The 26541-nt window shown below is 38.9% G+C and overlaps 2 protein-coding genes across 4 annotated transcripts in view; one reads left to right on the top strand and one right to left on the bottom strand.

Annotated features, from left to right (window-relative positions):
* Window positions 1–5977: 5977 nt before the first annotated feature.
* rab15 (RAB15, member RAS oncogene family) overlaps window positions 5978–26541 on the bottom strand; it is a 21627-nt gene continuing 1063 nt past the window's right edge. Inside the window, exons 1-7 of one of the 3 annotated variants that reach the window (XM_044376209.1) lie at window positions 17514–17853; window positions 9170–9230; window positions 8922–8982; window positions 8016–8093; window positions 7322–7411; window positions 6740–6805; window positions 5978–6580 (exon numbers count right to left, since the gene is read on the bottom strand). In XM_044376209.1, coding sequence (XP_044232144.1) covers window positions 6419–6580; window positions 6740–6805; window positions 7322–7411; window positions 8016–8093; window positions 8922–8982; window positions 9170–9230; window positions 17514–17637 — 642 coding nt within the window. In that variant the 5' untranslated portion in view covers window positions 17638–17853 and the 3' untranslated portion in view covers window positions 5978–6418. Of the gene's footprint in view, window positions 6581–6739; window positions 6806–7321; window positions 7412–8015; window positions 8094–8921; window positions 8983–9169; window positions 9231–17513; window positions 17854–26541 lie in introns of those variants that run through there. The other 2 variants (XM_044376210.1, XM_044376211.1) reach the window with 2 other exon arrangements.
* fntb (farnesyltransferase, CAAX box, beta) overlaps window positions 19445–26541 on the top strand; it is a 22540-nt gene continuing 15443 nt past the window's right edge. The window contains exons 1-3 of the mRNA XM_044376208.1: window positions 19445–19685; window positions 21953–22017; window positions 25865–25937. Of these exons, the coding sequence (XP_044232143.1) occupies window positions 19587–19685; window positions 21953–22017; window positions 25865–25937 (237 nt within the window). The 5' untranslated portion in view covers window positions 19445–19586. The remainder of the gene's footprint in view (window positions 19686–21952; window positions 22018–25864; window positions 25938–26541) is intronic.

The following is a 26541-nucleotide window of genomic DNA, read 5'->3' as shown; positions in this document are numbered from 1 at the left end:
ACAATCTCAAATTTAGTAGTCGTTCTGGAACTTTCAATCATATCAGATGATCTTCATCCAGAGATGGAGTATGTCCAGTTATTTTTAGTTATTTGTACGTTCAAAGTTATATTTTTTTATCCCCTAGCACTATAAAAAAAAGTACTCTAACCCTAACACATAACCCTAAACAAGCGTAGTCAGGTGATAATTATCTGTGGGTTCATCATTAATAGCAACTCCTTTCATACACAGATATGTCATTAGATTCACTGTTAATATGAAAATATTGACCAGTGAAGCTTTAAATTAAAAAGTTTGTTTAAAGTTGCCTGCTTTTGTTAAATTGTGAAAATAGAACTATGCAACATTTATTACTCATAGAGTAACATGCATCAATCCACTTTTCTCATTACAAGCTCCCCATCATCTCAAAGTTACATTATCTTTACTTTTTCCACTATATAGCACTGAATCTGAACTGCAAAGTTACGCCTAGACAGTCCAGCAGCTTTGCTCTGTTGCTGTTGTCATTTTTTGAAGGGAAATGTTTCTGCAGAAGACTACCCCTTCCCACTTGTTTTTTAGATATTGTTAGAGGATAGATGGAGGTGGTTCTCAAGAACACAGGTAGCTTTAAAAAAAAACACAGTTCAACCACAGGTGGCAATAGAAGATGGAGAACCAAATGATTCAATGTTAGATCGGGCTGTGCAAGAAAACTTCCACCCACACTGCTACAGCTGAATGCGTGATTTAGAATCTATTTTCTCCTCTGATTTTCTGGCTTGCTGTGACCATAAAGCTACAGCTCCATTTGGAATGGAGGCATTGGCGAGGATGCTGGGAAGTGCAGTGCAGGGAGGGAGGGGGGGGGGGTGTCTGGGTCTGGCTTGGCAGGGTGCTATGGCAGTTAATTAAAGCTGCTGAGCAGGTATTTCAGGATTAAGAGTGGGTGTGTAGAAAGGGCCTCTGGTGGCCTTAGCATGCAGTCATCATCTTATGGGTAATAGTGGCTGTGGGCACTGATTGTGTCTCTAAATGTACTATGTGGCTGTCTCAATACAACTAATTTGATGAGGTTCATTTTTTTTCGCCTGTTTTGACTGACTTACATCTGATTATTTTTTGTTAAGATGTAAATCACAGGCTACATATTCAGTTTGCTGTTACACTCAAATACTGTTGTTATCTGGGCGTAGCAGGATTATTCATCATCACAAAAGAATTATTTCACAATCAAGAACAAAAATGGCCTGTAATTATTTCAAAATGTCAACAGACTGTGATGGCAAAATTATTTGTCAAAGCATTATCACTATAAAACAGCCATGACGGTAAGAAAACAACCTTATGATGTCAGAAGAAACTAAAACCTTTTTAGCCATGTACACTACCTGACCAGCACCGAACAAAAAAGTAGACCATTTAGTTATCTAGAATCACTGATTTTGAAAGGTTTTAAGATATGGATATTGGACTTACATTAGTTAGGTGGCCAGACACATAACTCCAAATAAATGTTAATTCTCCATTTCTAACTGAAATGATTCTTTTCCCAAGTGGCCCAAAAATTATGCAGCCTTAAAGGTATCCATTAGTTAGAATTAGCAGTGGAGATAGAGAGCCAAAATAAAACTAGAACTTCCAGGTTCTGTTCAAGAAGTGAGAAAACCTCATTCAAAATAACATTTATATTTATAATAACAAAATGACTAACTTATCCAGCCTTGGAGCACAACCTCACTCTACCAGTATGTCTTCATATATCTAGATAAAGACATACGAATATTGTTGTTTATTTAGTATTTCTATTCCTTAAGCAGTGTTAAGTCTGACAAGCCCTGACATAACAACTGCAGGACAGGGAGTGACAGCTAACTGTGTGATTGTGTTTTAGTCAGCAAAGATGGGAAGATAGCTGGAAAGATGACATTAGAAGTGAGCATGGGGGTGGATATAAAGGATAAAGTGTTGTTCTTTGTAAACTTAAATGAATTGCTATTAAAATTTTGATGCCATCTCTCAACTTTTGCTTCATATTTAGTCTGATGCACAAAGGCTGCTTTATCAGACTGTAGATACACATTCAGATTCACTGTGTTTTACAGGTAAGCCCCCTTCATTTCTAGTATGGCTGTTTCATAACATTACAGAGGCAGTACGCCAGTGAAGCACCGTGTTGACAGAACTGTACAAATCAAAGCTTGTATGTTGTAAAGGTCAAGGGAATTCAGCTCTTGTGTGAACATGAACTAACTCTCCTCACTGTATTCTATACCTTTTCTTATCAGAGTGGTTGCCTATCTCTCCCCTCCCTTCTGACTCTCACATGCACAGATAAAGTTATATCACCCTACCTCCCAAACCTTCACACCCATTTATATACACATACACGAACACACACATACATACACCATATGTCCAATGTCAGACAGCTGCAGGACCTGGAGTAATGTGGTAGGGGATTGTGTTTGTGTGAAACTGATGATGATGACGATCACTGTTCACAACAGCAACATGGAACTCCTTTATGTGTACATATATATATATATATATATATATATGTGTGTGTGTGTGTGTGTGTGTGTGTGTGTGTGTGTTTGTGTGTGCATGCGTGGGTGATGTGTCACTGTGCAAGTTGACTTGTTATTCTGTACGTGTGTCTGTGTGTCACTCAGCCTCGTGATAGATACTGAGCTGTCATATCTGTCAACAGTTCCACATGCATATTCATCATTATGCTAATTTCACCCAAAGAGCTTTAATGAGTTCACAATATTAACAACTCAGATGAGGTGATGAACAAAAGCTTTGCAGTTTTTTTTCTCCCCTGTAATACTTAGTGAGAAAACCCCATCACTGACTACAAGTGAGAAATTTATATGACTACAATTCTGCTGTGTACACTACATTTATGTGTAGGATACTGTGCTGTGTTTAAACAGTCGGGCTTTTACATGGTTTAGTAATAATGTGGGTTTAGGCTGTTCAAAGTATTCAAGTTATTTTAATAAAAGTGACCGCCAGATATCAGTTACATGATACTGTGGTGAGTGGCGGTTCTGTTTATTATTGTAAATATTTCCTATATAACACTATGTAATACAAATGACTAAAAGTTTCCTCACCATGACACATTTTTATGTACTTTACAGTCTAAAGGTTGGCTTTGAGAAGCTGAGGAGTAGAACAAGATAATGGAGTGAATCTGTCATCTAGTGGTCGAATGAGGAAGTGACGTAAACGTTTGTTAAAGCTCTTTTCTGTCAGTACAGTATCTTTTGTCCAGAGTACTGTTTAAATAGCCTGTGAAGAGCTTTCTGATGTAAAGCATACTTTATATGTGATTTGCCATACATTAATATACTGTATATGGACAGGATTATAATACTGCAAGATGATAAAAATCTGTCGACTTTCAGAGATTTTTCTCTACTTGAGCATTAAATTTCATTCTTGATTTTGGAAATTGCAATATGTAAACAAAAACGTCACTCAAGGTCAACTTACTAGCTTTTTCCAAACCTTTCAATGACACCTCACGGTCGTCCTCAGTTTGCTGAGTTGTCAGGTACCACCTGACCATATCAAGGTCACATGATTGCAGCTTAGCTATCTCCTTGACAACTGAGCAAACTCTATCCTTGAAGGAGACTGGAGTTTGTCAAATCTTTATATTCTGTTTATACCAAAGTAGCTCTCCCTCTACTATCGCTTTTGGCTTAGGTCAATGTGGGTAATGTTACAAATCAGTAAGAAAGACTGCTTGATTTATTTGGTTAGCCAAAAGCAGACATAGGTTATAAAATTACCAAGAAATTTACCAATAATAATATATTAAAATGAACTTTGCGATAAAGGATTGTATCCAAATCTCCCACCAATGTAAATCTACTGTATATTGGATTGTTTTTCTTATGAACATTGTGATATTGATTTTCTACCATATTATTCAGCCTTAATTTCATTTGTTTTCTTTAATTTCATGTATTTTCTCCAGTATTTTGTTCACCACCTCTACATCTAATCCCACATTACAGTGAATTAATAGTAATAATTTCTTACTCATCCCTCATTGTTCCCCTTTCAAGTTTAGAAGCTGAATAAAGAATATATACATGCAGGTAAGATATGCATGTACCTGGTTTTCTATATATATTCAAATTGAATGTAGATGCTATCAGTTACCAGCAGTAGATGCTATGAGCATTTGTTCACTGTTTTGGTCCCTCTGGCCTGCAATGACATCACATCTGCACTGCAATTGCATGGTAGACTGGACCAGTGTACTACTGGCACTTGATGTATTTTCCACAACAGCTGTAAACATAATGTATATCACACTGTGTGACTGTGTAGCTTTAGGATGTTCCCTGTTAATGTATGACTGAAGAAGATATGCACAGTCTACAGTCCACTGTCTTTTGTGTTGCTGTTTTTTTGTGTTGTGTTTATTAATCTACATTAAGATCATGTTCTCCTGTTACCGAGTGACTTAGTGCCACAGTATGGACTGTATCTCTGTCTCATATTGAAGGATTCCTGGGTCTCACCTTAACCAAGAAGACAACCTGGCACAGAGTCATATATCTGCAAGTATTTACTCATAAACATCTGACATCTTCTCTCCAATAATAACATGTTGCATTTTACATGTTGCATGTAATATATTTCCACAAATACAATTAAAGTAGTCTAAAAGAAAGAGGGGCAAAAAAAAAAAGTTCTTGAAAACAACACAGATACATTGTGTATCTAGAGCTTAGTCCAGCACATCATTCAACACAACATACTGCCATTTCACACATTGCACACATTAACAACTGTTTTGAGTAGCATTTAGTCATAATAAATTGCAAAAGAAATGTAGCCAAAGTTAGTCCTAAGATGTTCATTCTGTGTAAGTCTCCAACAGGCAACTCTGGTCAAATGCTCTTCTTATAACACGGTCAGATGATTATTAACTTCATTGAAGTTGCAATAAAAGAAAGAGGGGAAAAAAAAGAGTGGATCACATGCAAAACTCTTGCTTGTCACTTGTTAAGTCTGGGGGGGGAAAAAAAGAAATGGCATCTCCACTGGACTCTGTACAAAACAGTGAGAAAAGGACATAATGACCAAGACATTGTTATATTCACAGACGGAATATTTCAGACCATCTATATCACTGTGGACTTTTTTTTATACAGCCCCCTAATGGTAATACATTATATTCATGGTGTATGCTCATGATTCTATCAGTCTATGATGATCTGAAAAACCTGATATGTACATGCAATGGGCAGTTATCAAACTATCTGTACTACAGCATACTGTCTGCTATAAACAAAGACTATAAAATGATGAAAAATACCTTCCGTTTTGCTACAAGGAAATTAAATGATTTTGCTCTCAATGTTTCCCACATTTAACCACCTCACTGCAAATTATCAGAGTGTGCGTGTGGCCCTACAAGGGATTATATTACAAGCTGCAAAACCTGTGTCTGTGTGGCCAACATTTGCATGGTAACAATAAAATAAAATTATAAAAAAAAATGGCTGCATATATTTAGAATCCTTTCATACCATTAAAGGTAACCGTTGCAGCTGCATTTACCACCAAAAAATTAAAAAAGAGAAGATAAAACAGTGTACTGGCATCACTGAACACTGAACACCTCTCAGGTGTGTGTGTGTGCTGTTTTTGCAATACATGTAGCACCCTCTTGTGGTAATTTCTTACACTACATCTGATGCATTGGATGGTTGAAAGGCTGTGAGTACATCAGTGCAATCACCCACATGAAGGAAAATACTAAAGAGGTGAATGAAGGCCAAATGTAATCAATCACATTGTTGATGTGCAAGGCACCCAGCCTTATGATTCATATCAGAGACAGCGCCTGGGGGGGAAAAAAATGTGATAAACAACATTGTGAAAAGTTTCAAGTCAGTGGTGAACAATTCCAAGTCATTCCCTGTCCTCTACATCAGGACTACTGTACACATTTTGGAAAGAAATCAACTTTGCAGCTCAGCAAGTGGCTTTTTATTTTAATTTTTTTTTTCAATTGGATGCAAATGCCTGGCTGGTAGTGGATAGGGATTGCGTTTGGTTAGATCAAAGACACACTGAGCTGAGCAGGAATTAGTGCTTTAGACAATGAACATTATGAGGAAAACCTTGACATTTGGACCTTCACTTGGTTAATTCACCACACACTTGGCACTTTGTGGCAAAAATGTCTCCCCCTTTGTCCTTGAAACTGCTCTCAAATGGCTCATTAGCATTTTTGGCGTTGCTCCATGAAAGCGAGGGACATACTGTAGCTGGTTTCAGAATTCTAGCTATAGGAGCGCCTCTTCATTTCAGCTAAATACAAAAGAAGACACATTTTTCCAAGAGTGCGCAAAGTGTCTGGTGAAGACATATAACTTAAAGTCATGTTAGTTGTTTAACACCAACAGCCTTTGCCTTGGTCACCGGCCGCACTGTCGCAGAGTCCCTCCTCTTCCTCCAGAGCAGCAAGATTAAGCTCGTCGTTAATGGACATCCGGAGAAGATCCAGGTCCTTTTTATTGGCTGCCAGCACCTGCTCAGCCAATCGTGTGAAAGTCTTAAAGGGAAACACAGCCACAAATGCATCGTCACTTATCAAGTTACTTCCTCCCTTTACATAACCATGACTGCATTGCTTTGATCTTGTTTTTATTGTGTGCATAGTCATGAAATGTCACGAGTTCCTTTTGAGCAGCGACTCTAAATGTCATCTCACCTCTGTTATATTATGGTTGGTGAAGGCACTTGTCTCAAAGAAGTCCATTCCGTAAGCTTTGGCCAGCTGGAAGACAGATGACAGTGACAACAACAACAATAACAACATTTCACTTTCCTGCAAAAAAAAGTGCAAATTTTAGTGTAAAATGTGAGGCAGCAGGAGACAGATGAGTCAGTCTTTGTCTGCACTTGTTTTTTGAGGTTGACGCCAGGGCCGTTTGAGCTTGTTTACAGATTAGAGACACATGCCTGATAGAAACTACACCTCAAGCTTCTAGCAACACCCGAACCAAGTTTTCTCTCTCACATCATCCCTAAATATCACAACCTACAGTGCAAAATTTTCCATCAGAACACAATCCAAATCATAGACTCCCAAATTCTGTTTGCAAACATACTACATCACTGCAACTAGACTCTTTTGTCTTGTCTTATGTCACCGTTAACATACACTTTTCCTAATTGTATCCCATTAAGCAGCTTTAAGGTTATAAATTCCACTCTGTCTGACAGTGTCATACATGCTTTGTATCAGCTCGTTGAATATTTAATTGAGTGAAATGTTCAACCATTGACCCACCTTGATACCTTGCTCTGTGGCCACCTGCCTCTTGTCCACCTCATCCGACTTGTTCCCTACGAGGATCTTCTGGACCTTGTCGGGAGCATACTGCAGGGGTTTGTCATGTGAATGTAAAGGAAATGAGGCATATTTACAGACAAGGAAGAGAAATGAGAAACAGAATTAAAGAGAAAGGAAGAGAGAGGGACACAGAGGCAAGAGTGCTCAGGAAATGAGACCAAGATTAAAAGTAAGTGGGAAGTGTGCCAAGATCAATAGAGTATATATTTGGACAGACCTCTTGAGGAAATTAGTGCATAATGACAAAATTAATAGCAAAAAATCATCCGGGAAATGACAGGGATGCAGGGAAGATGACTACTTCAACTCAAAGCCAAAAGAAAAAAGTGACTGCTAGAGGAAAAAATGCGATCTCTTCTCTATGATGTTTATGGCTACACATTTAAAAAAAATATGATGACAGGTATTTGAAAATAAAGATGGAACATAATAAGCACAGCATCTGTCAGGCCAAAGCATTTGGTTTTTATTACACCATGTCAGGCAGCTGTTCTTTTTCAACCTGGGGCTTCTGCACAGTAAGTGCTTCTGTCAGTTCTGCCCTTTCCACAATGTGGAGGAAAAATGCCTGTTGATTTTCCACTCTGCCTGATATATTGAATTTTTAAATCCCCTAATCTCCGTGACTCACCTCGTCCACGTCACTGGCCCACTTCATGATGTGTTGGAACGATCGCTCACTTGTGATATCATACACCAGGAAGATTCCCTGAAGAGTGATAGTCAAAGATTTCAAAAACAGACGAGAACGTGTTCAATTTCAGAAGCTTTAAAGAATCTTAAAAAAAAAATTCTCAATTTCCTGTCATTTGTAAAGATGCCAATCAATACATTTTAAAACATTATTATATATTTAATTCTAACAAACCAAGCGGCCACTTCTAGCCTCTAAAAACAATGCATTTTACATTGTATGCCATTGGCTGGATAAAGAAATCTGCTGCAATGCTTTAAAGCACAAAACAGGAACAGGACACTTTTCTTCCAATTTCATTACCAGTTTCTGGTAAATAGAAAAGTCAATTCCAGCATATTTAACCTCTTCAGCAGCCTAAAGCAAAGGAAAATTGCATGTACACTGCAACTCCAGGGTGGTGGTAGTTGTTTATTTTTGGCAGGACGGCAAGCAGCAACATCCTCTACAAGAAGTCTGAAGGAAATGTGGTCTTAAATATTAAAAACAACACACTTACAATACCATGAGATAGCACGCTACATCGTCTCAAGGGTGGTCTCATGAATGAAACCATCATCATACAAATCCTTTTACAAAGCTTATATTGAGGTTTTAAAGCTGCTATATGTAGCAACGTTGATACAGATCCCCTCCATCCTTATTGTTATTGAGTGCACCTAAATCACCAGTAACTGAAACGCTGCCAAGCATTAGGCATGAGTTAGTCATGAAGCTGTAACAAATTTAATTTCCAGATTAAATATGTTATGCTACTCTGTAGTAATAATATTACAGGACGTTAATGTGTGGAAAATCACTTGCAGCTGCAGAGCCAGTAGAGGAAACTTAAGATCAAACTACCTGTGCTCGTCTGTAGTACTGTTTAGTGATGGTCTGGTACCTTTCCTGGCCTGCAGTGTCCCTGGACAGACACACAAACACATATGAACATGCACACACAGATACATTAATGAGATTATAGATGAACATAGGGCTGATTAAACAACCGTAAATGATTAAAGTTACAGCCCCCTCTGTCAGAACTACTTGTGTAATATCTATAAACATTAATAATCCTTCCAACATCGTGTCCAATCCACTTTTCTTACCATATCTGTATCCGCACTTTGATACCATCTATTACTAGTGTCTTCATTTTGAAGTCCACTCCTGCAACAAACAGAAGATGCGGTTAGGAAACACAATATTACATTCACTGAGAGCTCAGGCTAAATGCTTTGAAGCACTGTTCCAAGTGACGGGTGCACTTTCTACCCAGTAACTGACTGAAATCAATTAACCCAGCACGTCTCCTACAGACAGAGGTTTACCAGTATCTGCTGCAGCTTTGTAACATCATAGAGGGCATTATCGCAACGAGAGTCACATCATCCCTGCATAATCAGCCTGTTAGAAGATCGGGCTAATGATCCGGCGAGCTGAGTCCTCATTTAGTTCCCTGCATCGATCACATGGGAGGTGAAATAAAGGAAGAAGAGTGCTGCATAACGCCACAGAGATGCAGACGTGAAGAAGCAGAGCAGAAGCGGGGAGGGGTTAAGCAAGAAGTCGCTCACGGTTCAGTGATCTCTGATTTATTTCAGAGTGCGATATTGTTCATAGTCAGAAAATCACACGCAGGGCCAATTTTATATTTCTATTAGGACTTTGCACAATGTTCATTTTTGAAGACGAGTACAGATATTTGTGGACAGAAGTCATTTTGTGCTGATGTTAAGTTGAGATTTTTGCATTTTTATAACAAAAAATGAATCCAAGTATTGATTATTTTTCCTGACTGTTGTCTATAAGCCAAATTGCCCCTCTGGGACATTAAAGCTTTACTCTCTACTCTTCCTACAATATAACAAAAACATTTCAAGCTTACTTGGCTGTCATTCAATCAAAATGCCAAAAAAAATTAGAAGCAGATTTTTTTTTATATAATTGAATATAAATCTCTCCTGATTTTCTTCTTCTTTGTCCTTGTGGTTTTTTTTCATGACTGTCTCCTCTGACTAATGCACTTAAGTTGATAATAAGCAAAACCACAGGCTCCTATAGACCACACTAATCCCTGAGAAATCAATTAACAGTTCATCCCAATTAACCTGACACTCAATACCCATGTGTCACACTCAGGGAAAGAGCTACTGAGTCCAATCGATTCACATAACTGGAGGAACGCGCCGTTTGTGGTTGTTATAGCTGCATTTCTGCCAGGTTTGTGTTCCAACAGACACAAGGAAATAGCTGACAGATGTACTATAGCTGGCCCGCCTGATTTTGGACTGAATGTTTGCTGAGAACAAGCTGGAGTCAAGCGAAGGCTCCGCAGAGGCTGGAGCTCACTGACTTGACAGCGTGAGTGGTGAGACGGCCTTTGCCTTTGACTAGGGAGCATTCAGACCAAGACTAAAGGAAAGGTCAGCATAACAATCAGTGGCTTGCTTTGCCTGAGGCTTGAGAAGAGAGAGGAGACTAATGAAAGAGAGGCCATCTTCCTGTGTCATTGTCCAGCTGTATTAGCACTGTATTACTGTAAGCTCCAGTCAGAAGTCATCCATGCAAACAGCGATGATTTAAACATCATGCAGATACGGACTAATGGATTCTCAAGCTGTACAATGTGTGTCTAAAGTAAGGGACTGGATAAAATCAAGGAAATTTTAAAATAAATCAAGATGGCTACACAGGCAAGTCGTAAAGAATCATTGAAAATCAGCCATAAATCTCTCCAACATGAGTTTTTAATCAATAAATCACTTTGACTCTTTTTTTTCTTTAAATGCCAAAAATCTCTGGTTCCAGCCTCTTCAATGTGAATATTTTCTTGTTTCTTTAGTGCTCTGTGATAGTAAACTGAATATCTTTGGGTTGTGGGTTGGGGACAAAACAAGACAATTTAAGGTTGCATCTTAGCCTTTGGGAAACAGTGATGAACATTTTTCATCATTTTCTGACCATTTTATTGACAAAACAACTGATCAATTCATCGAGAAAATAATTGACAGATAAAACAAGAATGAAAATAATCGTTAGTCACTGTTCTGCATGAGTACATTCTGAATTATATTTGGAGAAAACCCAACGATGCCTCGACCCACACTGCTGTCTGTTGCCTGTGGTTAGACAAATAAACTGTATGGGCGGCTATCTGATTGTTCTGCATTGTCTCATATCAGCCAAGCAAAATGAAGCCATTTTATAGAGCAGGTGAGGTGCAGACCACAGTGCAAACACTGCATGACAGCTAGACACAAAGGACTGATGCTGTTCTGAAGGTAAATAGAGATCAGACACCATTTTAGAGGTTTGATATTCCAGTTTTTTGGGGGTGTTTCCATTATTTGGTCCACCCCACACTACATCAGAGGTCACATCTGCATAAGAAATTGTGCAGACAGTCATGAATGTCACTGTTTCAGGATAAAGGACAATGCATATGCAAAAAACGTTGCGTTCAAGAGCAGCTTTTATTCAGTATTATGGTGCTACTATCTGGAATCAGTTAAACAGGTTTACAAGGGAACAAACAAGAAAGGAGGCTTTCAAATGTAAATGGAATCTATACACCAATACATTTGATCGACTACTGTTTTACATTTCTTAATTGTGTTAATGTCTTTATTATTTATTTTCAATATTTGTACCCAAGGCTCCCAGTAAGGCAGTGTTGGTACTGAGGAGACTATACTGGTAAAATAAAGTAAAATTAACTGAATTGAATTGTGTCTGTGGGATAAACTATTACTTTTACTGCAACAAAGAAAAAAAAACCCTACACATTGGTCCTTGCATTTGCCAAATTTTAAGAATAATTCTGCATGTAAAGTTTGAAGAAATGTTAAATCCTCAATCATGAAGGCAGTTGGGAAAAGACTCATTGTACAGCTTCCCCTCACAGGAAACTGTAACACTGGAGATAGCGTGATGTGCACAATATGAGAGACAGCAGTTAATTTAACATGGCAGCATTTCACAATCGGCAGAGTGAAAGCCATGTAAAAACTAATGGGTACACACCAAAAATTGACTTGACTAATTACCAGGAAGACTGTGTTCGACTGCGCAGGACGGATTAGGCGGTGACACGTGTCAGTGTGTTGTAGGTAATGGTGACAGGCTCACTAATGGATGGACGGCTGGATGCTCTGGCACTGACACAAATTCACTGGGGAAAGGCTCTGTCATCCATGACTATCAGTACCAGCAGAGGACAGCCAACAGCTGTTGACAGCTGTTGTCTTTAGGTCAGGACAAAGGACAAACATTTTTTTCCAATAATAAACTTGTCACGAATCCGTACTGAACAACTGAGCTTCCTGTTTACTGACCTTATGAAATTAAAACATATACAATAACTCCTAGTGATTAATTCATATCAGACCAATGTTACACTGTGTTCATATTTAGATCAGGACTGTAGTCAAAAAACATCACAGTCTATTCCAAGAGGATAAGTATAATTTAAAACTGAAAAAAAAAACAGTTTTGTCAAAAACTCAAGTCTTTTAAACCAAGAAATCCAGGAAAAGTTAACTTTTTGACTACCTGACAGTAAATCTGCCAGGCTGATATACTGTATCTGCTAATGCAGATATGTCAGTATGGCTGTATATAAGGGCCAATAAGTGGCAAGAAATTGCCTTACAGAAATGCCAAATATACAGTATATATTTGGAATTTAGAAACATAGCTGTTACATAGTTTGGCCACCAGAGAGCACTGACAAATTTATTTTTCAACTGTCAAATTTCCTGCGCAGTACATATCTTCGTTGCAATTCTTTCAAATATATATATATATATATATATATATATATATATATATATTAAGGGATCTTTATCAAACATGTTTGTTGCAAAATGAATATCTGTGGATATATATTTTACATTCTCAAATACTGACACTGGTATCAGCATCAAAAATCCTTATTCTTTCAGATTAAAGTCCACACTTTATAGTTTTAAAGTTATGAGGCAAAACCTTTCAGCAATGGTTTGACATAGATATACACCAATTTGCTTTCTTGCCAAGAGTTAGCCTGGCTCTGTCAGAAAGTAACAAACTTAGCCTACCAAAGCTCACTAATTAACACTTTATATTTCGTTTATTTAATCCATTAACAACCAAAGTGTAAAAACTACAAATTTTGATTTAATAGGACGACGTGTGCCAGGCTATATATCTTGGCTGAGTGTCTTCCTGAAGTCTTAATACACACACACACATACACACACAAACAGCTAGAACTTCCTTTGTATAAATAATGTACGATCAAACCTTTCACGTTCCTAAAAAGCCTGGGAAAGCTTAAGCCAATGACAACACCACTGAATTCAATGATAACTGCTTTATAAGAGGCTAAGCATCTGTGGCGGCTGAGATCCATGCCTGGCCGTTTAGGCTAATGAGCTCATCTAACAGTGGCAGGTTAAGTGTATGACCAGGTCGTCACCGTTACACCATTGGGATCACCACCGTGAGGACAGCTGCTTATTGAGATATGACATAGGGCAGGGCCGGGCTCATGCTTTATAGGTGTGGTGACAGCCAGGAGCTCTGAGGAGTCTTGTGACGAGACCGCCGAGGTAACGGCGAGGAAGATTAAACTCAGCGGTGTGACTGAATAACATTACTAAATCATCTCCACAGCTGCTCTATGCCAGAGAAATGTGCACTCTGGGGCCCAGATAAAAGTCTTATGAGGAACAGAGTGACCTGCTAAAATGAAATGGGATACCTGGAGGAGTATGTTAGTAGTCAGGATAATATCAGAATTCCTGCTGCTCCAATGATTTTTGGAGTACTTTGATTTTTATTGATTTGTATTGAAGGGGGGCTGTGGATGGTGCTTTTATTTCTGTGTGAGCTCTAACAAGAGAATAAAGTCATATTCTTTGTTGATTCTATAGCCATATAGGCTTTTTTGTTATCCTACTTCTGTGTATGCGATTTATTTTCAAAAAAGCCTTGATGGATCAAAGCAAAGACAAAAATCTCAGCTTGAATTTAAATGCAGTTCTCGCTCGGTGGTTTCAACTCTTTTTCTTTTGTGGGAAATTCTTTGACACAGTGAATACACGCTCTAACTGCCCTTCAACTTCTGAAGGAGTCCAGTTATAAACTGCACACGGATAAAATATGTACATTCCATGTAGCCTGTAAAAACTATTTATTGTATCAATTTAAAGGATTTATGTTGAGCTGTTGTTGAATGCCAAAAAGCATTTAATAGCCAGGAGAAGGTCATGTTGAACATGAATGCACATTGTTTCCTGAGCCCAATTAGAGCACAGGAAACAAACAACTCTGGAAACAGTGGAGACTTTGACAAACTACTTTTGTGTACTGTTCCAATTAAGGGAACAATGCCTCGATGCACAAAGCGAGTCCCATTCGCTGACTTCAATCCCATCAACACCTTTGGGATGAACTGGAACTGTAGCCGCGAGCCAGGCCTCATCACCCAAGATCAGTGCTCCACCTCACTAATGCTCTTGTGGCTGAATGGGAGCAAACCCCCATAACCATGTTCCAAAATCTTGCGGAAAACCTGAAGACTGAAGAGCGTAGCATCATATTAAAGGGGACACAGGTCTATATTTTTTTATTCTGGGGCTGTACTGTAATATCTTTGCATGATTTACAGAATTAAAAAACTCCTGATTTATCTTATACTGGCTCTTTATGCAGCCCCTCAGTTCAGCCTCTGTCTGAAACAGGCAGTTTTATCTCCTGTCTCTTTAAGGCCCTCCTCCTGAGGAACCCACTCTGTTCTGATTGGCCAGCTCTCAGAACTGCACCGCAGAAGACTTCCTCCGTCTTCGGAGAGTACGTCAACAAACCATGAAACAAACTATAGTCATAGGATTTCACTCCTTTTTTGCATTCTTTACTCAAGTGGATAATGTGCATGCATGACTAGCAGTGTTTAACATAGATATCTGACATTATAATAGTATATCATAACAGAAAACCACAAAAAGCATAATAGGTCCCCTTTAATGGCCGTAACATCACATATTGGATGTCCATGTACTTTAACATCTATTTAATATCACACTGTTGGCTTATAACCCTCAGTGTTTGAATTTCTGTGTTTGGAGGAGATGTCATTCTTCCTCTGCTGAAAAAGACGTTTTTTATTCCTCTAATGTTTATGGAAAAACTTGAGGAGCTTTGCTGAATAAAATCTTCCATGGGTGACAGGTCCCTGCAGTTTTTGAGATAATTAAGAGTAAAAAAAAATGAACAAGTGGACTGGAAGGAGACCTGATGAATAATGGAGCTCCCCATGAGGGACACATGGGGGAGAATTTATATCCCTCCGTCACAGTGAAGGTTGGGAAATTATTTATTGATCCTCCACAGGAGAGCACTGATGGTGGTCACTCTTGATCTCTCTCTCTCTCTCTTTCTCTCTCTTTAGACTTTGTTGGGCTTGTTTAGTCTGAGGAGATGGGTGTGAAATATTGCAGGCCCATGAAAGACCTCCCACCACGGCTTATAGACACATTCTGCTGCCTCAAACTATTCAGTCCTGCATAAATATCGGGATTGCAGCGCCTACACCGACACAAGAGCCTGGTTTCTGACACATCCAGCTGTGATTGTGAACACTTGGCACAATGTAACAAAAGTGCAAAAAGTCTGCCGAAGTATTTTTTTTTTTTCAATGTGCGCAGACTGCCTGAACTTTTCAGAAGAGAAGAGAAAGACCTGTCATGTATAAGCATCATTCTACAGGGAAGAAGTTTCCTGTAGATATATACCATAGGTGCATGACTTAAAACAGTGAACTGCCGTCTTAGTATGCATGCAGGCATATATCATCGCTGACTGGAGAAGGTGAAACAACCGAAGAAGCATTTGATGTAACAAAGTTCGGTGTGACGAGGCTTGTGGTGAAAGTTGAGTTTGAGCCTCACGCTGTGCCTGTGGGCTGTTTGCAGGAGTTCAATGAGCACTCAAAAATCATAAAGCCTTTGATTTAGCATTAAAGCTTCCATGCACTCCAACACACCAGTAGTCCAAAAATAATGTTAATAAATAATGCTAAAATGAATAATTAACAGTGTAATCATATTCTCACTGTTGCTCCTGTTTGATCTTTTCAAGCAACATCTGTCTGAAAATCACACACCGACCACTGCTTTCATGATTCACTGCTTTGACCTTATTTAGACAACATGTTCTCTATCTTCTCAATAAAAAAGGCAGTTATCCATCACAACCAGTTGGAACATACTGACTTTAACTTTACCCACGGGGATGCCTGTGTTTTGTTTTCTCCATATTATGGCTAATTACTGAAAACAATGTCAGAAAGCAGCTGCTTCCTCAGAAATAGGAAGCACTATGATGGAGCACATACAGATAGACATACACACAGGAAAGACAGGTCAGTTTCCACAGAAGAAGATATAAAAGACATCATCGCAGCATGTCAACAAAGGCTGTACTGTACATCCTTATTTCCTTCACTTCAAAGTAAAGCACGGTTATGTGCCTGCCACAGTCTGCACTCCTAACTACGAAAGTCTATATACTGCACAGTCCAACTATGAGGAAAGGTTTAGCTTTGCTGAGTCAATACCATTTTCAGGGATGTGGCGTATCCATGAAGAATAGGAGGAAGACATATTTTTTAGTTTTTTTCTGCATTTTCTGAATTAAACAAAGAAGTAGCTGGATCTGTCAAAATTAGCCATGTCATGCAAAATACAAAATGTCACACTTGTGCCATAATTATCCTCCAGAAACTTCACGTTAACTATGAGATCAGTTGTTTTTTCAATTTTTCCTTGACACTAAGGACCCTCTTTGTAAAAAAAAAAATTTTGTGTTGAGATAAGATTTAATATATAATTTCATGGCTCATTAGAGGGGTGATATATCGCAGAGTGCAATGAGCTGTCATGCATGAGTTAAGAAATAAAGCTTTTTTCCCCCACTTTGATCAGCAATACCCTGCAGCATGCCAAAAGGATACCTAGTGGTCCCTGGACTCCAGTTTGGTTGGTAACACGAGCACCTGAGATTAAAAAAAGCCTATTTCTAGATATAAAAGTAAGTACTGGCTGGTATTTTGTATGGCACTTGGTTGCACTGTCAGTGCCAAGTGCTGATAGTTGGTAAACTCATCTGCATGACTGCCAAGTGTTGGCTCTTTCCCCCTCAGGGCTTCCCCAACCAATGCAATCACATTATATCCTTTTCTTTATTCCACGTGCATGCGCAACTCTAATCAAATCAAAACAAATAACCTCCTCAAAATTTATGATTAAATCATTGTGGAATTCAGCTTGACAATTCAATGGCCACAATAAAAGGAAGATGCGCATCCATAGAAAATGCTGAAAGACCATTGAGTGCTGTGAGTGCTAATTAACACAAGTGAGAAGTGAAATCTAAGAAATAACTCCTGGTGGCGGTGCGGAGTCTTACCGATGGTGGAGATGTGAGACGGGTGAAATTCGTTGTCCGTGAATCTGCATAACAAACATGTTTTCCCAACCCCAGAATCTCCGAGAAGCAGGAGTCGGAAGAGCACATCGTACTGTTTAGCCATGGTGTTGAATGTAGTGTTAAATGAAAAAAGCCCCAGTCAGCTAGCTCTGCGATAAATGACCAATCCCTCCCCACATGCATCCCATGTCTGCTCAGATGGTCAGCATAAGGCTTTGGCTATGCTTCTTTTTGTTCACTGATGCTGGGTCGGTGGGGAAACAAAACAGGGATGCTCCAGCTTCCCAGGCAGCCTCCAGCCTCCAGTGGGTGCGGTGGACCACTGTCAAGTGAGACCGAGTGAGAAAAGGAGACTTCCGGTTATTGTTTCCTACATAAAAGCACAACTGGTGAACATTATGATATTTTAGAACGAGGGTTGGATTCATGTTTTGGTAGTAAAATAAAGTATAATCCCTATTTTTCATGGTGTGTTAGTTATGTATTTCATTTGTATGTAGAAATACTGATAGTGGGAGCTTATGCACATATCCAGAAATGCACACACTGTACACAGGTTATTTTCATCTGTCAATTGAATCCAGGCTTATATGAAAGGCTCATCTTAAGCTATCTGTGAACATATTAATGTGGCTTTGATTCTGCTCCATTGCTCATATGTATGATAGTTTATAATAATATTATCACTGTACATTTGTGTACATATTATCGACTTTTTGTCAGATGCTTAATTGCTGTGTCTGTATTAACACTTCTAACATGGTTCTGAAGCATTAATTGTAATTTACCTTAGGTACCCCACTTCCTGTATGCTATAGGCAATTCATATTTTTAAGAAATTTTGCTTTTTGTTTTTATATTGTCATATCATCATTATGTTTAAAGTAATGATTTTTTCTCGCCAAACGGCTGGAAAAAAGGAGGGAGGGCCGTAAAATGCAAAAAAGTGACATCTCTCTGGAAATAGAGAAAAAACAGGAAATGCAAACTGATTTCTCAGTAGGAATCACTAAAGTCCCATCTTAGGACTGGCCTAGTTGCTGGTTTCTGGGTATCTGCAAGATATTAAAGAAGCTGCCATTTATGGTGTGCTGTGTGCATTGTACTTCATGGGTACTTGGAGGCACCAGAGGCCCAACAGGCCCGCAAACAGGTTAATCCAACCATTGAATCCCAGCCACACCAACCATGGACTGATTCAGCCACTGACATCTGGCAAGTGGTACCGCAGCCTCAAGGCCTGGACTAGCAGGCTCCAGAGCAGGTTTTTCCACCAGGCCACCAGGCTTATGAACAATGGATACTAAAGACCTGTAGCTTGCCTGATGTCACACACACATACATAAACACATACCTATATTTGTACATGCACATGCTGTATACTATACACATATAGATATTTATTCATGTATTATAGGTAGGACACATGCACACTTTACATACATACATTCATGTTGTATATATTTGTTTGTACTCTTATCTCTTACTATTGCTTTTTATTTAAAATATTTCTTTTTCTTTTCTGCATTGTGGAGGAGCTGAAACATTTTACTCTCTATACTTGTGTAATGTAATGAGATGTAACATTAAAGAACTTGAACTTGATTTGAAGGTTTACCCCCACAACCTCTTTCGAATTTTTATTTTGAAGGGTAGATCATTACACTTCCGGCACTATTGTGTATGTTGCTGATTTGACGCAGATTAACGGTGGAAAAGTGCTGCTTTTCGACGTCAGTAACAAATCACCAACTAGAGAATATGGATAATAAAAAACTTGGACATTGACCATGAGAAAGACACACAGTCATAAACCGGTATTTTACTCTAAAACTGACGTTAAAACACCCTTTTCAAGCGATAATATAACTGTGAGCCGTTAGTGAATGGCAGATGTTTGTTCCCTTGGAGACGCCGTAGCGGGCGTGCGCGCAGTTTCCGCCGCACTCCAGCCGTCTGCAGGAAGGGAGCGGAGAGTCCAGTCAGTGAAAGTGAGAAACTACCAAAACAAACTAACGGCCTCCCTTACAGCTAACGGGTCCTAGTATCATCATGGACGGTGTGCCGACGCCCCTGCGGTGCTTCAGCGAGTGTCACTCGGCAGAGATGTTCGCGGATGACGGGGTGGAAACGGTGACTTCGGTGGAGCAGGTGAGCGGATTAGCTCTGTTAGGTAATGTGGCTAATGCTAACAGTCCTTCTACTTCAAATGGAGGCTGGAAAAGTGAGATATTCAACTGTCACACCCTAAATTATTCACAGTCGAGATTAGAAGAACGTCTTGAAATGAGCCTGCGTTCATTTGCTGGCAGCTCTTTAGCCAATTTAAATGAGCAAGCTGTAGTTCATGGGTAGCTAGCACGTCCCCCAATGAGATTAAGTTTGACTTAATTTAGCTAAGAGGCGTTAAATTAAACCAAAGCTTGGTACGACGCTGCCCACGTACATTTAATGTGTGGGCGTTAAAGGATAGGTTCACAATTTTTCATCTCTGATGTTAAAACAGCAGTCAGGTGTCCACATGATCACTGAAAGAGGTTTTCTTGCTGTAATCATTCCTCCTGGTCATACTGGCTCTTAAAGATCCCGTTCAAATGCGTTTTCAGTGTAAGTGATGGGGCCAAAATTCAGTGTGTCCACACAGTCATTTTGTGCAAAAATGCACTTAAAAGTTGATGTGAAGCTTATATGAGGCTTCAGCAGTCTGAGTCAGTCACATCAAGTGGACATTTACAGTCTTTTTAGCATCAAATTCTCTCTATGTGTTTCCTCAAACAGTGTTTCCCTGTTGAGCTGCGGTGGAAGTCTAGTAACAAAAAGAGGGACTTTGGCACTAAAAATACTGAAATGTTGAAATATATCTACTTGATTTGACCCATTTGGACGACTGAAGTTTCATATTAGCTTCAGATAAACTTTTATCTGCTTTTTTTTTGTTCCAAAACAAGGACTGTGGATTTTGTCCCCCATCACTTACATTATAAGTACGTCATGAATGGATCATCTAATGGTCAGTATGAACAGGAGGAATGATTATGGCAAGAAAAACCTATTTAAATGTTCATTGTTTGACAGCTGTAGTTACTTTTCAGATTAAAAGTATACATTAAATAATACAGGCTAAGTTTAGAAAATAAATAAGGATTAAACCAGTAGTTCCTAGGCCTGTCACGATAATTACATTATCGAATTATCGTACGATGTTTGGACATGACCTCGATCATTTTTGCTGACCTCAACATTGCACATTGTGTTTACATACGTGTTATTTTACATAAAAATATCACCAACATTTTAGCCAACATGATGCCAGAATTAACAGCGTAACTTATTGTGTGTGGTCTATCTATTAGAGGTAAATAATCTGAAATATAATCATGAAAAAGGTGATTTAGTGCTTGTTTTTAATATCATGGCAAGCTAGCAAGTTAGCAAGCTGTGACAACAATAAATCATCATACTCTGAGGGGATATTACTAAGTTGTTTCCTGTTAATTTTGAGAAACTATGCATCCCCACTAACCTGGAAGAAGTTGTAAACAGTAGTGAGTGAATTCCTTTTCAACAACAGTTAGCTTTATGAGTTTGTTTTCTTTTTAAGACAAACAGAAAAGGACTCTTTTTTTTTTTTTTTTTTGTGGGCATCACACTCACCCTGACAAATAAAAACGGCTCCTGCCATTTCTAGAAACCCCGTATTCTCCAAAAACTCTTCATTCCCACTAGTGAACGTATAGTGGAGGTGCGTGGGCTGTGATGTGTGTAGGCTATGGTGTAAGTGAATAAGGGGTCCTGCCACCTCCCAAAAAGGTAAATACGGTATTTGAACCAGTGTTACCATGTTCACTGCAACTGTGGCATAAAATGGTCTTAAAATGACAATAATATTGTTTATCGCAATGATTTCTGGGACAATATATCATCCAACAAAAGTAGTTGACGTGACAGGCCTGGTACTTCTCAAAGCTTTTGGTGTATAACACCTGTTGTGGCTCCCAGTCATGTCACGCTCCATGTCAACAACACTGACATTTTTAACACATTAATGTAAATGACTAATTTGCATCTGCCAGATGATAAGTACCAAGAAAATGCAGCACAGAACTGCTCTAGATAAGTTAACGGTCGTTTATGTCTAAAATTGCTCAACATGACACAAGAATTAAAGATAGACTGGCTGATTTTGTGATAAAGCTCTTCCAAATGCTCAAATTCTCTCCCAGGTTACTTGAAGTGTACTGAATCAGTCTACACCTTGAGCCTTCTTTCAATTATAAGATTAACTATCCTACATGTAATATTAATAATAATGACTAGCAGGTTGGTGGATATGTATCCATGCCTTTAAGCTTCAGCTTCACACTGTCTGTTACTCTGTTTACACTCTCTCTTCCTTCCTGTCTTCTCTTTTTAACTAGAAAAAAGTTGAACGCAGCATCGAAGAAGTCATCAGTGTTTACAAGCAAATACACAGTTTACCACAGTAAGTACTCACAGTGGTGCTGCAGCTCATGAACAGTTTCCGTCTGTGCTTCCACCAAATGAAAAGGTTTGTCGTTTTTACATCATGTTACGTTTAACATCAATCACCCCACATCTCACATCTGACATGAAAGTCTCTTCCTGGGAAAAATCTTCCCTGAAGACATTTATGTCACTTCCCTGTCTTTTTGTCTCAGCTATCAAAGATACTAACTAAAGGTTCAAAAAATCAGATTATATATGACACATATTTCTAAATGACTGGAGTAAGATAACAACTAAGATGTAAAATATAATAAAAAGGCAATAAATTACACAATTATTACTCTTTAAAGAGATGGATTGTTTTATATTGTAAACACAAATCATAAATTCACTAAATATGACATTGTTTTAAGTTCAGCTAGAGCATCATCATCATCAATATCATGTGCTAGCTAGTAAGAGAAGAATGCAGCAGTATTCTCACTGAGAGAGTGATGTTTTTATGTGAAGAAGACAGAGAATGAACTTCAGACGTGTGAGATAGATATTGGTGCAGTGATTCTATGAAATTGGCCTGATAACATCGCTGTATGTCATTAAAGTAGAGCTGCAATGAATAAGCGATACTCGGTCGACAGAAAATGAATCAGCAACTTTTTTGATAATTGATTAAACATGTAAGCAAAATGACATTTGATAGCTCTTAAGTTGATAGATAAGTTGAGAATTTGCTGCTTTTCCTTGTCTTTACATCACGGTTCATTGAAAATCTCTGGTTTTTGAGTGTTGATCGAACAAAACAAGACATTTGATGGTTACAATAAATCAACAACAACTGGCAGACTAGGCCATAATGTAAATAATTAGCTGCAGCGCTACATAAAAGCATGCACATGCATGTTCAAACCCGCAGCGACAAAGTGCTCAGATATTGTGTCGCCATAGTAATGATGATCATCTATTCATAGGACTGTCATAATGTCGGATGCATCTACTGCGATTATGACACATTTCCAAGGACTGCTGCTCATTGGCTGTGGCTGTTTGCTAATAGAGATGGCTGTGCAGTGATGTATGATGGCTGTTATTTAAACGGTGTGTTGATCAGCCCACATACTTTGCTCCCGTTATCAGCTGTTATCAGTCCTCCCTTTAATAGGGTGACTCATCTCATTTCTATGACAACTGCTCGGACCTGAATGTCACCGGCGCTGCTGCCAATGGGGACATTTTTTCTTCAGTTTATGCTGCTACAAGAAACATGATTGTATTAATGAGTAGAGGTCATGTGATTAAAAGTGTCATCTGTTGTCTGTATAGGAGGAAAGGTTCACTTTCAACTTTTGGACAAAGGTGAAAATGAGAGGAGACCATCCAAGTGGTGTTTTTTAGGACTGCAGTCTTTGGTAATTCTTTGGCCTGCATACCATACTTGAAGCAGGTTGCACTGCAGATCCACTGGTGTATTCTTTCAAACATGACGCTGATATGTAATATTTTGCTACCCAGATCTGCCAATAAACAAATGCTGGTGCAAAACAGGTGCAAACGTGCTGACTCGCCCTAAAAGTTGGCTGTAAAGCAAAAGACCAACTTCATTTGGTAGACTGATGATTCATTTATATGAAATCTCTTGGAGTCCTTTAGGGCGCTTCCAGCCAGGAGCAAAGATCTATATAGAATTCATAAATACTCTACATCAGTGCTTCAAACTTTTTCATGTCAAGAACCCCTAAACTAACCACAGACCCCCATCTGATAAAATTTTTGCTTTTAGATGTTTTATTACAGAAAGTATATGAAACCCATGACTCAAAACAGTCATACACTCTGTCATTATGTTACTTATAATGGAATCATAGTGAAAATAAATTATTCTCATTTTTGCTGGGGTCCCCTGGAACCCCCTCAAGGACCCTTAGGGGTCCCCGGACTCCACTTTGAGAACCACTGCTCTAGATGGGGCAAGCACTTTTAAATTGTCTTTAAATGTTTCCTTTATTTAATTTGAATAAGTCAACTTAAACACAGGGATATTACTGCAGGTGTAAGTAGACTGTTTTATTAATAAAAGATTAATTTTCTCATATTAATGTAAGAAAGTTGTGAGTGCTTGCTCCACCCTTTAGTGACTCTGTCATATCAGAGCTGTAGCCAGGATTTTAGAAATATTGAGGTCAGGAATCCAACTTTCCACCTCCACCCCAAGACTAGAAACCATCCACTGTATATAAAGAGTCTATGCTAGAAACCAAATTCATATTCATGTCATAATTTCATGTCCATTCAATTTTTCAGTCATACATTCTGTAAATTCTGTATGATGCCACATTGCCAGGATTTAGTTTTAGTGGAGAAAATCCTCCTTTTTTGTCACTTTATACCTTTAAAAACCCACCATGTGTAATTTTTGTGTGAACTCCTCGGACCAAATCCAATAATAACCTCAGCAGTATCTACCATGTACTTTACACACAAGGTACAAAAATACCTTCCATGATCTGCCAAACACTGCCAGTAGAACTAATATGAGACTGATACAAATAAGGCTTTTTGAAGCTGCTGAAATGGTTAGTTGATTAATTGATTTAGTGATCAGCAACTCTTTTGATCACAGATTGTCTTTAACAGGACAAAACACGTTGGCATCACTTTGGACACAGAATTGTTTGGGGCATTTTGCACTACTTTCTGATGTTTTATAAACCTATTGATTAATCAGAAAAATAATTGGCACAATAATAGATCATGAAAACACAATCTCTGCCAAAATTCACATAAAATTTGAATGGAAGTAGAGATAGTAATATATCAGTGCTGTATATTATGAAGCCCAAAACATCAAAGTGTTTTCTTCCTCTTTTCTTTTTCAGATTGCTCATCTTGAGATTGAGATTATAGGTTTCGCACACTCGTCTTTCGCCCGGTCCGTCCTCGACATCAAAACAGCCGAGTCGACTGGCTTTTTAGCCGCTTCGCGCCGGTCCTGTGCCTCCCCTCTGACCGTTGTTGTGTTACAGAATCGCTGCTATGAAACCTTTTGGCAGCGATCTGTGACTAACCCTGTGTAGGAAGAGTGTAATCACAATCGTCGTAGCGCTCGCTGCATGAAAAGGGCAGGCAATAATAGGACTGGGTGGGTGGTGAGGTAGGCGGAGAGTGTCAGCTGTCTTTGTGTGTGTGTGTGTGTGTGTGTGTAAGGAGCTCTACAGATGCAGATGAAAGTTGCATTGGTGCTCCTGTGGCGCACACATGCACATTGACATTAAAGTGATGCAGGGAAACAGCGTGTGGCTCACGGTTATCAGTTTTTATTGGTTTTCACAATGAATACTTTGATAAGTGAAAGGAGTAAATCAGAGCAAAGTGATGGTTTTATTTGCGTGACACAGTGGATGAAAAATTCAGAAGAAAATGCAACTCGTGAAGCTGCAGATGAGTCGACATACTTGAAATAAAATAAACAGAATAAACTGCTGCTGCCTTTTAAACTGCAAATAATTGTATTTATTTATTTCTCTTAGATTTATTTCTAGATTTGTTTATTAAAAATATCTACAGATACAGTCCTGGATTTTCAATTTTTAATGAAAATGAAAATGTAAAGCTTCAAATGGATGGACTGCAGGGCTAAAAAGTGAGAAAAATGACTTGAGGGCCAGCTGATTGTTTAAAACATAATTTCCATTTTTTACTACCTGGAGTGTTATGACCTGATATTTGCAGGCACAGTTCCAGGCGATTATTCAAAGTAGCAAGAACAAGAACTCTTCTGTCATATGTTTCTCACGTGTCTGCATCAACATGATCTGATGCTGCTGCCTGTTTGTAATCGATCCTTCTGTCTTGTGTTTGTCCTTCAGGCCAAGTTTGTTGCGGGAACAACACTACCAGTATCTCAAGAAGGGCTTACGTCACTTATCAGATGCTTATGAGGTATAGTATCACACTTCTGGTAAACACGCTGAAACAAATGTTATTGCCATGTGTGTTTTTATAAACTTGTTGACACGTCGATCAGCTGTAACATTAAAACCACATGCCTAATACTGTGTAGGTCCCCCCTCGTACCACCAAAACAGCTCTGACCTGTAGATGCATGGACTCCAAAAGACCTCTGAAAGTGTCCTCTGGTATCTGGCACCAAGACGTTAGCAGCAGATCTTTTAAGTCCTGTACGTTCGGGTTTGTTTTTCCATCACATCCCACAGACGCTCGATCAGATTGAGATCTGGTGGATTTGGAGGCCAAGGCAACACCTTGAACTCTTTGTCATGTTTCTTAAACCGTTCCTGAACAGTTTTTGTAGTGTGGCAGGGTGTGTTATCCTGCTGAAAGAGGCCACTGCCATCAGAGAATACTGTTGCCATGAAGGGGTGTACTAACAATTTTTAGGTAGGCGGAACGTGTCAATGTAACATCCACATGAATGCCAGGACCCAAGGTTTCCCAGCAGAACACCGCTCAGAGCATCAACACTGTCTCTGTCGGCTTGCCTTCCTCCTACAGTGCATCTCGGTGCCATCTCTTCCCCAGATAA

This window comes from Thunnus albacares, chromosome 16 (assembly GCF_914725855.1).
Source record: "Thunnus albacares chromosome 16, fThuAlb1.1, whole genome shotgun sequence".
Classification (NCBI taxonomy): Eukaryota; Metazoa; Chordata; class Actinopteri; order Scombriformes; family Scombridae; genus Thunnus; species Thunnus albacares.
Note: the sequence above shows the minus strand (reverse complement) of the source record. Positions and strands in the feature narration are given on the sequence as shown.